This window comes from Camelina sativa, chromosome 7 (assembly GCF_030686135.1).
Source record: "Camelina sativa cultivar CO46 ecotype springtype chromosome 7, ASM3068613v1".
In the NCBI taxonomy this organism is placed as follows: domain Eukaryota; kingdom Viridiplantae; phylum Streptophyta; class Magnoliopsida; order Brassicales; family Brassicaceae; genus Camelina; species Camelina sativa.
The window spans coordinates 685,682-701,509 of NC_141886.1; the positions used below are offsets into that span (position 1 = coordinate 685,682).

The 15,828-nt window shown below is 39.0% G+C and overlaps 4 protein-coding genes, 1 non-coding gene and 2 pseudogenes across 6 annotated transcripts; 2 read left to right on the forward strand and 5 right to left on the reverse strand.

The window, feature by feature from the left end:
* On the reverse strand, positions 1–3,840 carry LOC147940695 (uncharacterized). The gene is made up of 3 exons (XM_087457908.1): positions 1,621–3,840; positions 643–1,266; positions 1–560 (listed from the first exon to the last, which is right to left on the reverse strand). The coding sequence occupies exons 1-3, from the start codon at positions 2,614–2,616 to the stop codon at positions 99–101; spliced, it is 2,082 nt and encodes a 693-aa protein (XP_087314034.1). The 5' UTR covers positions 2,617–3,840; the 3' UTR covers positions 1–98.
* A 145-nt stretch (positions 3,841–3,985) lies between these two features.
* Positions 3,986–5,031, reverse strand: LOC109125371 (uncharacterized; annotated as a pseudogene).
* A 1,585-nt stretch (positions 5,032–6,616) lies between these two features.
* Positions 6,617–10,080, forward strand: LOC104699652 (putative protein phosphatase 2C 49). Its single transcript, XM_010414992.3, has 4 exons — positions 6,617–7,010; positions 7,582–7,749; positions 7,845–8,080; positions 8,227–10,080. Exons 1-4 carry the CDS (start codon positions 6,846–6,848, stop codon positions 8,786–8,788), a joined length of 1,131 nt encoding a protein of 376 aa, XP_010413294.2. The 5' UTR covers positions 6,617–6,845; the 3' UTR covers positions 8,789–10,080.
* Positions 9,421–10,056, reverse strand: LOC104699654 (ubiquitin-ribosomal protein eS31y fusion protein). The gene has a single exon (XM_010414993.3). It carries the CDS (start codon positions 10,054–10,056, stop codon positions 9,583–9,585), a length of 474 nt encoding a protein of 157 aa, XP_010413295.1. The 3' UTR covers positions 9,421–9,582.
* Positions 10,081–10,252: 172 nt separating the features above from the next.
* On the reverse strand, positions 10,253–10,325 carry TRNAA-UGC (transfer RNA alanine (anticodon UGC)). Its single transcript has one exon. It is a non-coding gene; the product is annotated as a tRNA-Ala (tRNA).
* Position 10,326: 1 nt separating this feature from the next.
* LOC104699655 (uncharacterized) lies at positions 10,327–13,749 on the forward strand. Its single transcript, XM_010414994.3, has 7 exons — positions 10,327–10,716; positions 10,913–11,233; positions 11,343–11,551; positions 11,637–11,685; positions 11,763–11,852; positions 11,941–12,003; positions 12,086–13,749. The coding sequence occupies exons 1-7, from the start codon at positions 10,549–10,551 to the stop codon at positions 13,634–13,636; spliced, it is 2,451 nt and encodes an 816-aa protein (XP_010413296.2). The 5' UTR covers positions 10,327–10,548; the 3' UTR covers positions 13,637–13,749.
* Positions 13,655–15,678, reverse strand: LOC104704138 (F-box protein At3g62230 pseudogene; annotated as a pseudogene). The gene has a single exon (XR_015561650.1). The product of XR_015561650.1 is annotated as an F-box protein At3g62230 pseudogene (transcript).
* Positions 15,679–15,828: the final 150 nt, after the last annotated feature.

Genomic DNA, 15,828 nt, shown 5'->3' on the forward strand with positions numbered 1-15,828 from the left:
TGAGAGAATATAAAAGAACTTTCAAATAAAACGAGTTATATGTCAATGAGTACATGTCTTGCGAGAATATAAAAGAACTTTCAACAAAAACTAGGAAATTATAGAGTACATGTCTTGCGATTATGTCCTACTTGGTTGCAATTACCACATGTGTATTGTTTTCTTGGCTTCTTCTTTTCCATTGCAATTTCCAATGCCGATTTGATTCTTGAATTCTTTGGTCTACCTGGTTGTTGTTTTGGAATCGGGGGTCTACATACCTTCGTTATCACATGTCCAGGAACAGATTTATCAAGCGCCCTTGGCATGATGGCATTCTCGTAGGAAGCGTAAACGTAGTGTTTGCGATAATAAGGATGACTCATTGAAATGCGAGAAATGTTTCTGAATTCACCGGCCGCAATTGCATGTGCACAAGGGAGTTTCTCCAAGTCAAACCTGCAACACGTACACTTTTTATCTTTCAAATTGACAACATGCAGAGATGTTCCACTTGTTACTTGTACTTGGTGTGCATCGATATCTTGGACAGTAAGTAACTTAGCATAGTCCACACGACCCTATAAAATAATTGTGACATTATATTAGAAACTTAGTTGTATAACATACACACTTGCTAAGAAAGGATAGAAACGAACAGACCTGGAGAATTTTCTCTACACCACGAGTCAAGTCTGTTGTCATCTTCAATGCATCAGTCCTTCTATCAGAAAACCACCTAGTCATCACAGACCTTATTTCTTCCAACAGTTGTACAATAGGAAAGCTCCTAGCATGTGACATGACCTTATTCATTGATTCTGCAATGTTGCTTGTAAGCAAGTTGTACCTATCACCTGGGAAATGTACACGAGTCCACATACGCACATCAGCCCTCACGAGGTACTCATGTAGTGCTGGATTCATGGCTTCTATCTGATCAAATGTGGTTTGAAAGTCGATAAGTCTAAAAGCATTCGCCGCCTTTTTAACCAAAGCGAATTCTGCTCGACCTTTAAACCGGACCAAAATATTCTTGTACATATGGTATGTACATATTCCCCTACTAGACTTTGGATAGACCTTTTTAATAGCTTTCCCAATTGATTGATGCCTATCAGAAATAATGGAAAGGCTTTCATCATCTGGTATCACACAGCTGAGTTGCTTGAAAAACCATTCCCATGATTCATCATTCTCTGTATCAACCACGGCGAAAGCAATAGGAAAAATCTGAAAATTGCCATCTTGAGCTGTTGCTGTCAGTAGTGTCCCTAAGTATTTTCCCTGTAAAAAAGTACCATCCACAACAACCACTTTCCTCAAAAACGGAAATCCCTGTATGCTTGCACCAAATGCTAGAAAACAGTACTTAAATCTTTGAGCTTCATCAACATCAAGCTGTGTAAAAGTTCCAGGATTTGCCCTTTTTATCATATACAAATATGTAGGAAGCTGCTCATAACCACTCTCTGGACTACCCCTGACCAACTTGCGAGCATGCCTTAACGTTCGATATGCTTTCCAATAATCCATCTATCATCAACAAATATTTTTTCTTCATTGTTGTGAAAAAAACAGAAAAATACTACTGGTAAACAAAATAATCGAAATAATGCTAAATAAATAGAAAAATTATACCTTGATATGAAAACGTTTATTCAACGCTTCAGCAACATGCATTGGCAGTACCTTGGGACCAACTCCACCAACAAAATCTTTGTACAACTCTCCTAGAATATGATGATCTGCTTGTCGGGCACGCATAGAGCGCTCTGTTACTGAACATGTATGTGCTGAAATAAACACACGCACCTCAAACTTTGGAAAGTGTCTTAATGTTGCAGCTGTTACCCTCCACTTGCATCCTTTAACCCAACACTTTACAATCAATAAGGTTGGTCTCGATTTGTAAACATAATAATCAAACCTTTGAACCAAGGTTAGTATCTTCAAACGTGTTTTTAGGTGCTCCTTTGTATCATACATTTGCCCAACAGCCAAATTCACAGAAGACAAGTCTACCTTTGAGACATCAACTGGTTCCTTATTTTCTTCAATATAAAAAGATGAACTCCTTTTCTTCATTGGCAATTTATGATCCTCTTCTTCTGGTGGAATTCCATACAGGGTAAAATTCTCATCATCAGAATCTGTTCCGTCAGAATCATCACAATAATCAAATCTACTATCATCTTCATCCATCTCTTCTTCATTTGTGTCGCTGGCCATATCAAGATACTCTTCTCCAACCTGATCATTTTCATCTCTTCCTCGTTTCTTACCTATGTGATTCAAATCAGTCTGTATTTTCTTCTTCACTTCAACACAAAGTCGACCTGTATCCCTTTCCAATTGTCCCAGAAAAGTGTGCAACTGACGAGAATTATCAATAATAACTGGTGGTGTATCACCGGGTAAGTCCTGCAATAACCTCTTCGAGATCTTGTAACTCAAGACAACATCAAATACCTTGTTATCCAGCCTGTAATCCTCATAAACCATTCCAATGCAATCATCAAATCTGCTTTGATCGTTACATTGTAGAATTCGTGAACCCCTTTCATTATCAACAACAAACAACCATTTATTGTTGTCAAAGATCCAATTACCACAAACGAGAATCACCTGCTTCATATTCTCTTGGTTGAATGTGAATTACTCTAAAACGTGAAGGAGGAAATGAAAAAAAAAAACCACCTTAAAAGGAAAATAATAGACAAGTCGATTATGAACCCCAAAAGGAAGAAAGCATGATTAAATCCACATTGGAAAGGAGGAAGAAGGAATTTATGGAAAAATAAGATGAACCAAAAAAAGAAAAAAATTTCAGTCGATATAGGGGAGGGGAGGCACGATACAAAAGACCAAAAAAGGGTAAACCCTAGATTCTCGCCATATATGGCAACTGCTACAAAAGTCTGTCGCTTAACTTAAAAAAAAATCTGTCACCAAAGGCACTAATAAATCTGTCATTACTCTGTAAAAAATCTGTTATAAAAAATCTGTTATCAAATGCGAAATAATAGATTTGTCATTACAGATAACAAATCTGCTGTCACTATATCAACAAAAAACAAAACTGTTATCATTGTATTCATATATAATAAATCTGTTATTAAGCAGCAGATTTTTTAGTAAGAAAAAAAAAACTGTCATAACATAAGAAAATCTGCCACAACATATATTGTGCATGTGGGTCAATATAGCAATTTTTAAAAGACTTTCGAAAATCTGTTATCAAACAACAGATTTTCCCTTCAATCCAAAAGTCAGTCATAACTAAAAAAAAATCTGTCATCACTAGATGTCAAACTAGCAATTATTTTTACGTATATAAATCTGTCGTAATGTGACAGATTTTTTAAGTGAAAAAATAAAACTGTTGCAACAATCATAAAAAATCTGCCACAAAATTCCTAGAAATTTGACTAAAACAATGAAAATCTGTCATAACTTTATATATAAGTCTGTCGTGTTAAGAAAATCTGCTGTCCATGAAAAATCTGTCGTTACACACTTCAAATAAATCTGCCATATAAAACAAATCTGCTGTCAAATTCTGCAAATTAATCTGCCATCTAAAATAAGTCTGCCAAAAAAAAACTGCCATCAACAATAAATCTGCCACTTGCAAATTAGTCTGCCATTACATGTATGGCAGACTTTTATATAAAAAAAAAAAAAAAAACGAAATTGCAGGAATTTTTTACAAAGGGTAATATTGACTTTTGTTTTTTTCCTAACAAAGCAAAAAAGGGTATTTTTGGTATGAAACTAACCCAACTGACCCTCAAATTTTAGGAGCTAATCTAGCAATTAACTGCTCAATTTGGGTTAAACTAGTAATTCTCCCATATTAGAACACACACAAAAATGATCAAAAGTTTGAGTCATTTTAGTTATCCGGAGGATCAGTTTTCATTTTAGTTATCATGACCATTTGCTGATATCTACCGAGTCAGACTTGGATTTTTTTTTTTTTTTTTTTTTTGAAATAATCATACCTTATATTAACTTCAAAAGAAACCGATTACAAGTGCCTCACATACGATAAACACCTACAAATTAGAAAAAAAGTACAAGGATTAGAACCCATCTAATGAAACACTCCGAACCAAGTAATCAAAAGCGATGGCGCTGGAGGGATGATCCGCTGAGCAGCTGTCAAGGGATTGAGATGACTCCGCAGGAGACTCTTGATCTCGAGAATTAATGCTGAGGCTGGACGGGAGGAGGCGGTATGTAGTCTCGAGTTTCTTTCTTTCCAAACGTAATACATTGACGCTTGAAAGGCTAAACGAAGAATCAGAGCAATGTTTTATCCTGACAGGGATGCTTCAACCATCTGCCCGCCACATCAAAAGGCTGAGGAGGAGAAACTTGAGCCCTTCCGGTGAAATAGTTCCACACTTCTGCAGCGTAAGAGCAGTCAAAGAAAAGATGCTGTCTTGACTCATCATGCGCATTGCAGAGGAGACAGGAAGACGGAACTGGGAGACCCCAACTTATCAACCTGTCCCTCGTATGTAGCCTATTTCTTGCGTTGAGCCATGCTATGAATGCATGTTTTGGAATCCGACCTTTGAACCAAACTGATTGGGCCCAATCCACCCTGAGGTCCATAGGGTGGAGATGATCCCAAGTTTTGGAGGTGGAAAAAACACTAGACGGCTGGCTGTTCCCAATTTTCCACAAATAAACATCATCCGTAGCATCTTGTTGAACATTAACCAGCGAGGGAGGCGGAAGACAATCCTTAAGGAGCCGAATGATGGGATGTCTAGAACGAGAGACTGAGATCCACCATTGGCCCTCCCTCACTGCATCTGCAACTACATCATTCATAGGGAGACCAGTAGTCCGCGGCCCCGCTTCCCCCGTGATCTCCAAAAGTGGCCCCAGACCGGTCCAATTATCATTCCAGAAGCTACACGTCTTGCCTGAACCTATTTCACAAACAATAAAGGGTCTGGCAAGAGATCTCAATTTGCACAAGCTTTTCCAGAGCCAACTACCTGAGGATGCGTGATTCAACTCCCAGACTTGGAAAATTTATACATCATTTTCATTAATTTTAATACTATAAATGTAAATATTTCAAACCATTAAAAAAGGCTGTTATTATATAGCTAAATTTTGTTTAAATTACAAGGACTGTTCTGTCAAGAACATTACACATTCTATAAACAATAATACATAGTTTTCTGAATTTTTTTTTTCCAGTTTTAGTGGCCAACAAAAGGTTGAGTAATGGAAAATTCTTGCTCATTTTTTTCATTGGAATAAGCCAAATGGACTTGACAGATCGGTGAGACTACAAAAGTGATAACTAAAACAGGCTTACGTCAATGTCTTAATTCGTCAAGAGATCTTTGTCTTAAACTGTGCTTTGTCCTCTGTGAGTTGGACCAATAACAGAAGTCCCATAAAAGCAAAAACCACGTACTCTTCAAGTCGCTTTATGATGGTTGGAAATTAGATTAGACATTCTCGTTGACCATTTCCCACGTTTCGTCTTCGTCTATACCACAGTAACTTAACTTGATTAAAACCAGTCTAGTTTTGTCTCATGTTTTCTAGCTAGGTACTCCGCTAATTTCTTTTTTAAAACGAAACATACTGAGTTCAATGGGCTATAAACACTTTAAGTTCAAACTCTTATGGGCTTTCTTCTAAATTATAGCCCATCAAACGCGTGCGTGCATCTCTTAAGTCTTAAACCGACATAATTTACAGTAACACTGAGTCATATATGCTGATTAGTTGTTAATTGTTACTATTGTTTAGTTATTTTGTTTCTGCTAAGCTAAAAGACGAAGAGTTCTGGATCTAGTTTTATAATTGGTTATTAGACTTTCCACGAAACACGTTTCTCATTTTAGCAACACGTTAGATCATAAGCATCTTGATTTAGTCTAAAAGAAACATTATTTTACACAAAGGCTGAAAGGCAAATAATAAAGCTTGACTAAATGCCAATTCAGATATTTTAATTTGCTTATAAGTTAGTATATAACGAAACAGTCAAATTGAGAAGAAAATAAAGACCATATAAAATAAGAATTAGGTGATGGCTTTTGGTCTTTGGATCATAATGAGCACTTAACTTGTTGATCTATATGCAAATGTGTAAAAGATAGATGCCACTAAAAAACTATAACAAGAATAAATAAATAAAAAATCGAAAAAAAAAAGGAGCAATGGCGTGGCATGACAAGTCGATAAAACTTGGGACCCAAGCTCAATTTTCAACGGTCCAGATTCATCATCTCACAGCACAACGCCGCTGTGCGATTATACATATCAGGGGTAAGATCGTCAAATCAAGAAAACGAAGTGTGGACACGAACAAAGGCTTTTAAGATTCTGGTCGAGAGAGTTCTCGATTTACAAAAGTAACCCTGCATATTTAATCATAGCACAGAAAGTTCTACTTTATTTCTCGGGTAAGTTCAAGGGTACGCGCGTCAAAGCTGGAATGACACGTGGCATAATTAGGGCTTAGTCTTAGCCGTGTGTGTAATCCACAAAACTAAAAAAGATAAAATAATCTCACATAAGCAACCGACTCGGCACAATAACCGCCACGTGTCAACTATCTTAACCGGTTAACTAAGTCACCCACAAAATCTCCGAGTTTCTTTAATTATATATTGAAAAAAAAAGACCCACGCGGCTCAGAAATTTCGTCCCTGCGAGAGAAATAAAAACACACACACGCCAACTTCGAAATTGTCAATCCTTCGTTGAACACAAAGTGACGAATTCGAGAGAGAACTAAAAAAAAAAACTAATTTAATCAGAGATTTCGAGTAACAAAGAAAGATAAGAAGAGGGTTTGATTGTGAAGAGGAAAGAGACAGATGGTAGCAGAAGCAGAGGTTGTATTTCAACAGAGTTTACCGGCGGTTCTGGAGATTGAGTTGTTCGATCAAGTTTCTTCCGCCGTTAAATCTCCCGTTTCTTCTCCTAAATTGGGTTTTACTCAGTCGGTTTCCGCAAGTTTATCGACTTCTCCTCTGGTTGTGGTATGTCTTTTGAAGTTTACTTTTTCCTTTTCCTTTTTTTTTTTTTTTTTTTCTTTCTGGGTACTTTGTGAAAGAGAATTGAAAAGAAGCTGGTGGGTTCTGAAATCATAATCGTCAATCATTAGGAATATGACTGAATTGTTTGGTAGGCATATAGGATTCTGTAGTATGATAAATCAGAGAAGATAGATGACCCCTATAGGAATTTGAAACGGTTTAGGACACTTGCTTAGAGGACCTCTAGTTTATGTTTGTTTACGTGTCGTAGAAAAAAGTCGGATACTTGTTGTCTGAAACTTTAAAAGCTGGTGATCTTGCTGGAAAAGCCCTCTGTAGTTTAGTTATTGTGTCTTGTCTTAACTGCTTGTGTTTCATTTATTGCTAAAATTGAGCATGCGTCTAAGAAAAAGCCTTTTAGTTTCTATTTTTTCATTAATTGGAGATTTGAGAACTCTTTTTTTTTAATTGTTTATAGATTTTGATTTCTTCTGTCAGGATAAGTTGTTATAATCACTGCTGAGATTTGATCTATGTTTTCAATAACGTGTTGTATTTACCTTTTTGAATGCAGGGTGATTGTGATCCAAGTGTCTCAGATTTTGTTCCGACCATCCGGTCTGGAAGCTTTGCTGATATTGGCCCAAAGAGACGCATGGAAGATGAACACATTCGCATAGACGATCTATCTTCTCAAGTTGGATGTCTCTTTGAGTTGCCAAAGCCTAGTGCTTTCTATGCGGTACTCTACAATTCTTATGTCTGATTTGTAACTTCCTTAAAAAAATCTAATGCTCCTTTAAGTATAAATTCTGACTTAAGACTTCCTCTGTTTAGGTTTTTGACGGTCATGGAGGACCAGAAGCAGCAGCATACGTTAGGGAAAACGCCATTAGGTTTTTCTTTGAAGATGAGCAGTTTCCACAAACATCTGAAGTGAATAGTGTTTATGTGGAAGAAGTTGAGAGTTCATTGAGAAACGCGTTTCTTCAAGCTGATCTTGCTTTGGCAGAAGATTGCAGCATCAGCTCTTCTTCTGGTACCACTGCTCTCACTGCTCTTATCTGTGGAAGGTACGTCTTTCATTCAGTTTCTTCTCTAGTTGTCTATCCATCTCTAGATTATGACTTTTAAGTATTCAACCTGTTATCTGGTCGAGACAAGTATATTGTTTATATATTTTGAGCACAGTTTTAATGGTTCTTGGTTTTTTTTGCAGACTCTTAATGGTTGCAAATGCTGGAGACTGCAGAGCGGTTCTATGCAGGAAAGGCAAAGCGATAGACATGTCTGAAGACCATAAACCGATTAATCTACTTGAGAGGAGAAGAGTGGAAGAGTCAGGCGGTTTCATCAATAATGACGGGTACCTAAATGAGGTCTTAGCTGTAACACGGGCTCTCGGCGATTGGGAATTAAAAATGCCACACGGCTCACAGTGTCCGTTAATTTCTGAACCAGAAATCAAGCAGATAACTTTAACCGAGGATGATGAGTTTCTAGTGATTGGATGCGACGGGATTTGGGATGTCATGACGAGCCAAGAAGCAGTTAGCATTGTTAAGCGTGGCTTAAAGCGACATAACGATCCAACAAGATGTTCGAGAGAGCTTGTGATGGAGGCTCTTAGGCGGAACTCATTTGATAACTTAACCGCGGTTGTGGTATGTTTTATGACAGCGGACCGATGGGAAGAGCCGGTGGTTCCTATGGAGAAGAGACGGTGTTTTAGTCTTACACCGGATGCATTCCGTAGCTTGAGGAATCTGTTGGATGGCTGAAACTGGTGTGTTTTGGGTGATTATATAATTGATGATGACGAATAACAAACCTCTCCCACGCTGCTATTATTGAATTTGACTTGAAAAGTTCTAAGCAGCAGAGAGAACTATTTCGAGATAAATTTGCATAAGATGTCTGCTTGTTGTGTGTGAGAGTCTGTAATTACATTTTTGTGTACATATACTGATTATTGAGTGTGAATATAGTTCAAAGAAGAATTTGAAGACTTACATATATCATACAAATAACTCAACAGATTCTAAGCAGCAAAAGAAAGTTAAGTAATACATCAGTCATCACAAATTTACGAAGTACTATACTCAACACAAGACTTAGTAACAACACTTGGATCACTTTAACAGGGTGCCAAAATTATAGAATTAAGATGTTTTCGAGGGAGTTACCCCTTGCTAAAACGCAAATCCTATAAACGAAGAATATCTTAAGTTTGGATTATCATCAAAACCATTACTAAGCTAAGATAATTACGAGCAATTGATCATTATCATTTTAAGCATGCACAACCTAACTAGGATTTTGAATCGTTCTCAACACAAAACTAGCCAACTCGAATTAAAGGCATCATTCAAATGTAATTGCAACCAGAGAATTGAACGAGCAGCATAATAAATATTGGATAAGGACCTAAAACTTTAATCATTCATAATCCAGAACAAACGATGTTCAAACATTTGAATCCATAAACAACAAAAAAGCTTACAAAATTCCGAAATCGAAATGCTGTTTTTAAGGATAGAGAGATAGAGAGAGAGAGATCTACCAGTAGAACAGATCATTCGTCACCTCCCTCTTTCTGGTAAACGTAGGTGAGACCACACTTACCACAGTAATGGCGATCGAAATGACTCGCCATGAAAGTACCAGCACCACAAGTTGCGTTAGGGCACTCTTTCCTCAGACGCTGAACTTTCCCAGATCCATCGATTTTGTAAAACTGAAGAACCGCGAGCTTCACCTTCCTATGCTTATGCTTGATTTTCTTCGGCTTGGTGTAAGTCTTCTTCTTCCTCTTCTTAGCACCACCACGGAGACGGAGCACGAGATGAAGCGTCGATTCCTTCTGGATGTTGTAGTCGGCGAGAGTGCGGCCGTCCTCGAGCTGCTTCCCGGCGAAAATCAAACGCTGCTGGTCCGGAGGGATCCCTTCCTTGTCTTGGATCTTCGCTTTCACATTGTCGATGGTGTCAGATGACTCAACCTCTAGGGTTATCGTCTTCCCCGTTAGGGTTTTCACGAAGATCTGCATCTTTTGAGGCTACGGCTGCACCCCGAAAAACACACTCAAAATGGGGATTTTGTAGAAGAGAAAGGAGACGCTAGGGTTTTGATGCTCAGTTACGTAACTACCCTTATTTTATTTGGGTTTCTTTTTGGGCTTCGTTGGTCTCTTGGGCCATACAATTGCCCACCAAAACTTAAAAAGAGAAAAATATTAAAATATTTGGAGATGCAGGGAATCGAACCCTGTGCCTCTCGCATGCAAAGCGAGCGCTCTACCATATGAGCTACATCCCCTGATGAACTATGTGAACAAAGTTTAAATATTATTTTATATATTGTATTTTTTTTTTTGGTATTTATTTGACTGGTCTTGATGATTCGAAGACCCTTCATATTCTTCTTCTTCGTCTTTCGCCTTCAAGCCTGCCCTCTTTCAGAACCCTAGATCTCTCTCTTGCTCATCATCTCTTTGGAAACACAAATTCTCAATTCTCAATCTCAAATTAAGGTAAGAGACATGGATGATAGCTGTGCCGTCTGTGCTGAAAACCTCGAATGGGTTGCCTATGGATCTTGTGGTCACCGAGAGGTTTGCTCTACATGTGTCGTTCGTCTCCGTTTCGTCCTTGGCGATCCTCGTTGCTGTATCTGTAAGACCGAGTCTCCTATCGTCTTCGTCACCAAGGTGATTGATTACTTTTTACTCTTCGATTATATATCCATGTTACCAATGTTATCGCAATTACTCTTTTTTTTTTTTCAATCTGGGATTGATTGTTCTATTACAATGACTTAATAGTGGAGATATTGTTGTAATTTTGTTATATATTGTCTCCCAATGAATTGCTGGATAAGGGATTTTATGATTACAATTTTTGCAGGCATTGGGTGATTACACAAGGACGATCACTGACTTCTCCACCTTCCCAACAGCACCAAAGGAAGGTCGAGTAGTAGGATCCTTCTGGTATCATGAAGACACTCAGGCTTTCTTTGATGACTTGGATCAGTACAGGATGATCAAAGCTATGTGTAGGCTTTCCTGCGGTGTTTGTGACAAGGCTGAAGATCAACCAAGGGAAGGAGGACCTGGACCAAGACATCATCACCGGCAGCGTATTAAGAGTGTTGAACAGTTGAAGGGTCATTTATATCATAAGCACAAATTGCATATGTGCGGTTTATGTCTTGAAGGCCGAAAGGTGGGAGCTTTGAAACTTCATTATCTGCTGATTGTTTGCTGTCTTGTATTTTCTCCTAAGTTTTTGCTCATTTGTTTACATCTGTGTGCCTCTCTCTCTACGTGCACAGATATTCATAGGTGAACAAAAGTTGTATACTAGGGCACAACTGAACCAACACATACACACTGGTGACTCTGAAGTTGATGGTACTGAGAGCGAAAGGGGAGGCTTTACTGGACATCCTATGTGTGAGTTCTGTAGGAATCCATTCTATGGTGATAATGAATTATATACTCACATGACTACTGAGCATTACACCTGCCATTTTTGCCAAAGGTACTTGCAATTTGTTTTACTGAATTTTTTTATGTTTGAGAATGTGTTATCCCTATGACGCCATTGAATAACATATCCAATATAGGTCGAATTCAGGACAGTATGAATATTACAAAAACTATGATGACTTGGAGGTAACATCAACCACTTTCAGTATAACTCAGTTAAAGTGTGGCTGCATCTGTTCTGATTCTGTTTATTTTTGCAACAGATTCACTTCCGCAGAGACCATTTTATTTGTGAAGACGATTCCTGCCTTGCTAAGAAGTTTATAGTTTTCCAGAATGAATCAGAATTGAAAGTAAACACTTCTGGAGAATTTCTCAATTTTCTTTTCTTCAGTTTCGGTCTATGGGTTTTTGTTAAGGGTTTAAATTTGTTTTTTTCAGAGGCATAACGCTGTTGAGCATGGAGGTAAAATGTCTAGGTCTCAGCGCAGCGCTGCATTACAGGCATGTTACACCTCTTTCCATTGTCTTTGTTAATTTATCGTTATGTTTGATTGCCTGTGTTTAACATTGCATTCCGCTCCAGATACCAACAAGTTTCCGATATCGACGTGGAAATGATCAAGAGAATCGTCGTGGAAGAGCCCGATCATTTCGTCGTGAGCCTGGTGATGATGATTATAATCATGCAGTTCATGAGGCTCTTCGTTTATCTGAGGTTGAGTCTTCTCGGCAAGAGCCTGCTCCGCCACCCTCAAGTGCACCACCTGGATTCTCTGAGAACAACAATATTCACACAGATGATGCTGGTCCTCTTATTCAACCAATGGAATCTCTATCAACTACAGATCTGGAACCCTCTTCACGATATCTACAAGCTGTAGGAAGCTCTGGTGGTGGTGGTTCACGTCTTGGAGAATCTGCTTTCCCTCCTCTTTCTGGTCCACCGAGATCTGGACAGAACTTGGAAAGTTTGCCTACTAACACCATGGCTGCCCGTCTAAGACGCCAAACAAATCGAACTACTAGTGCTTCTGCTATAGCTAGTCCTTCTCAAGGATGGCCAGCGGTTAACCGAAGCGCTGCACAGACATCTATTACTACTGGCGGTAACCATTCTTCTTCAGGATGGCCAGCAATAGCGCGAACACCTATACAAGCCTCTAGTTCTTCAGTCCAACCTAGGTCTCATGCTAGAGTTTCCCAGCCTAGACCTCTGGCTTCTGCAGTTCCACAGGCTGTTCGTAATGCGAATAAGATTCCTCACTCATCCTCAGCCCCTGATCTATCTGATACAAGATCTCTTACGCCTTCTCCTTCTGATTTTCCTCCAGTTTCTTCTGCTGTTGTGCAAAATCGTAGGATATCATCCAGCACTACACAAGGATCTTCAAACACCCAGCCACCTCCGGATGTACAATCTGCCAACAAATCTTTGATTGAGAAAATGCGAACTGCTCTTGGACATGATGAAGATGTATTCATGGCCTTCAAAAATGTTTCAAGACAGTATCGTCAAGGTTCGATTGATGCAAGAACTTACTTGGAGTATGTGAATGGTTATGGATTGTCACACTTGGTTATTGATCTTGCTAGACTGTGCCCTGACCCTAGAAGGCAGAAGGAACTCATTGATACCCATAATGCTAGTTTAGGTGGAGTAGGTTTAAAAGAGAATGGTCAGTCTGCTGCACAGAGCTCTTCTCAACCTAACGACAATCAAAATTCAAAGAAGAACAAAGAAAAAGCTATTAAGGTTGTTGAACCGAAAGAAACTTTTGCAGAGAGTTTTATGGATACAGTGAGGAGATTGCAATCTTCACAGAAGCCTCATGAAGGAGAAGACGAAGTAATTTCGAAAGATAAGAATTCATATAGGTCAGATAAAGGCAAGGCACAAGTAGCAAGTAATGTTGCTACGTCAATCTCAAATAACCAGCCACGTAAGAAAACTTCTAAGTTTCACAGAATGCGGCTTGGGGATGGATCAATGGCTGCGTTACTAGATATTAACAATTCTAACCGTGAGGTGGAACCAGAAGCAAATGTTGGTAACTTCAATAGTAACCAACAACAGTCTGGAGTTATACCAGTTCGTGGAGTTTGGCGTAAAGGAGGAGCTAATCTTTTCTCGTAAAGATTGCTTGTATGTTACTTTTTGTGAAAGTTGAAATTTCTTTCCTGTTTTTTTGGTCAGAGTGACAATGTTAAGAACAAATTTTAATGATAATCGGATTTTTTGGCGCGGAATTTAATTAATAATAGTTGTTTTGGATTTGTAAAACAGTAAAGAGTATATCATAAAGAAATAGAATTAAGTTTAGTTAAATAAATATATATATTTTTTTTTCGAGTCTTATACTAATTTGCAAATGTGAGTTTGTAGATTTTGAAATTTTTTTTTGTTCGAAATATAATATTGAAAACAAATTATAAATCGTTTTTTTTTTAATTAGAATGAAGATAGAAAAATGGAAATTAAAGTAAATAACACATTTTTTTCTTGAGACATAAATTGATAACTTGCAAATGTGAGATTACAAACATAGAGCCCCATTTTGTTCGAAAGATATAAATGGGAAACAACAATACATCAGGTCACACATCCGAATTATTTAGTTTGGAAGGTATAAAAGTCAACAATACATCAGGGCACACACCCGAATTATTCAGTTTTCAAATTCTTCAAGAATCCTTTAGTGCAGAGATATCACTAGATTCGCCGAACCTGCCTCGAACTGTGTCCCCACATGGTCGGCCCTTGCCTGGATACGGTTGAGGTGGGTAGCGCCAAGTCTCATTGGTTTATATAAATCCACCCGTTCCAGCACACGAGACATGCGAATCACATTCTTCAAGAGCTCCATCTCATGTCTTTCTCCACAGAAGTTCCAAACTTCTAAATTTTTGAGTGTGTTCTTCAAGCACGGGTGCAAAATTCCTTCCAGCCAAAATGTGCTTGCATCGATCTGCACTCTCTCCATTTGGACAGGGGTTCCAACAACGAGCTGAAAAGTCAGCGTTTCCAGATATGGACAGCTCTTGATCATGCACCTGATTCCGACGAACTTACGCGGTCGGAGGCTCGTCATCAGCACCAGTCGCCTCGTTTCCATATCTGCTCTAAGTTTAGACGGGTTGACATTATCCTGGATCATTTGAATGCAGAACTGACAGATGGTAACTGCCTTAGCTGTTGCCAAACTGCAGAGGAGGTCACAAAAATTTCTTCCTAAGCCAGCATGGTATTGGCTCTCATGCCCAAAATCCAGCGACACTTCATCCATCCCTCTGTTCACGTTTCTCAACGTAAACCAATGAAGTCTACCAGCATACTTGAAGATCAGAATGCTTGGCAGGTCAAGTGAAGTAGCCTGCACTGCGAAGACACTGTTCTTCAACACCAGCTTCATTAACCGGTTGTTAACTCCGGTTATTGCTCCTAGACCAACGTTCCAGCAATTTTTAATCTGGAGACATTCTAGAAGCGGTGCCTTTGGTAACAAAGACGTGATCATGGCAAGCGACATCCACCCGAAGTAGAGAAACTGTACTTTACCCGCTACTGCCAGCCTTGACGCATCAAAGCGACAAGCGAGCAGTTTCAGCTTGACGAGTTCGGTTAAATGGTAGAAACTCTCCGGCAATTGAATCATGGTATCTTCAAACGATGCTGCTACTTCATCTCTGTTCACCCAAAGCCGGTCAGAGAAATCAAGAACGAGATTCTTGCCATGCTTAGCGGCTGCGAAATCTATGAAGGTCTTCACCTCCACATCATAACCAATCGGCCTGTGAAAGGAGAGTTCGAACGTATCAACGATCCCACCCGTGAAATTGGATACCCAATTCAAGGCGTAATTAACGAACTCCGCTCGTTTATCAAATTCGTCAACCCACGCCGGATAGGTTTGAGTAATCACAGCCTCTTGAAATGACACATTCCTCGTCTCGCGACAAATGAGTCTCCAACGTCTAGACAAAAGGCTGGTCCTGAGAGCTTCCTTGAACGACAGATTGGAGATGATGAGCACGAGGAGAAAGTCCGAAAGAGTCGAGATGATGTCGAGAGCACCTCCTGATTCCATTGTTGGATGTTAGGGATAATGATAAATGGAATCAGGGAAGTGATTTGCTGTGTTTTTTGCCAGTAAGAGTTTGCTGTAATCGGGGGTGAGGAAGCGAAGAGGGTTTCTAGTTCCTTTATATACGTATTTGAAAGGTTGCGACCGTACGTTTATTTTGGCGCGTTACATTTTCACTAACCGCTCTTCTCTGTTAATTTGTCGAACGAACAGTGTTTTATTATTGAAGAGTTGCAACGATACG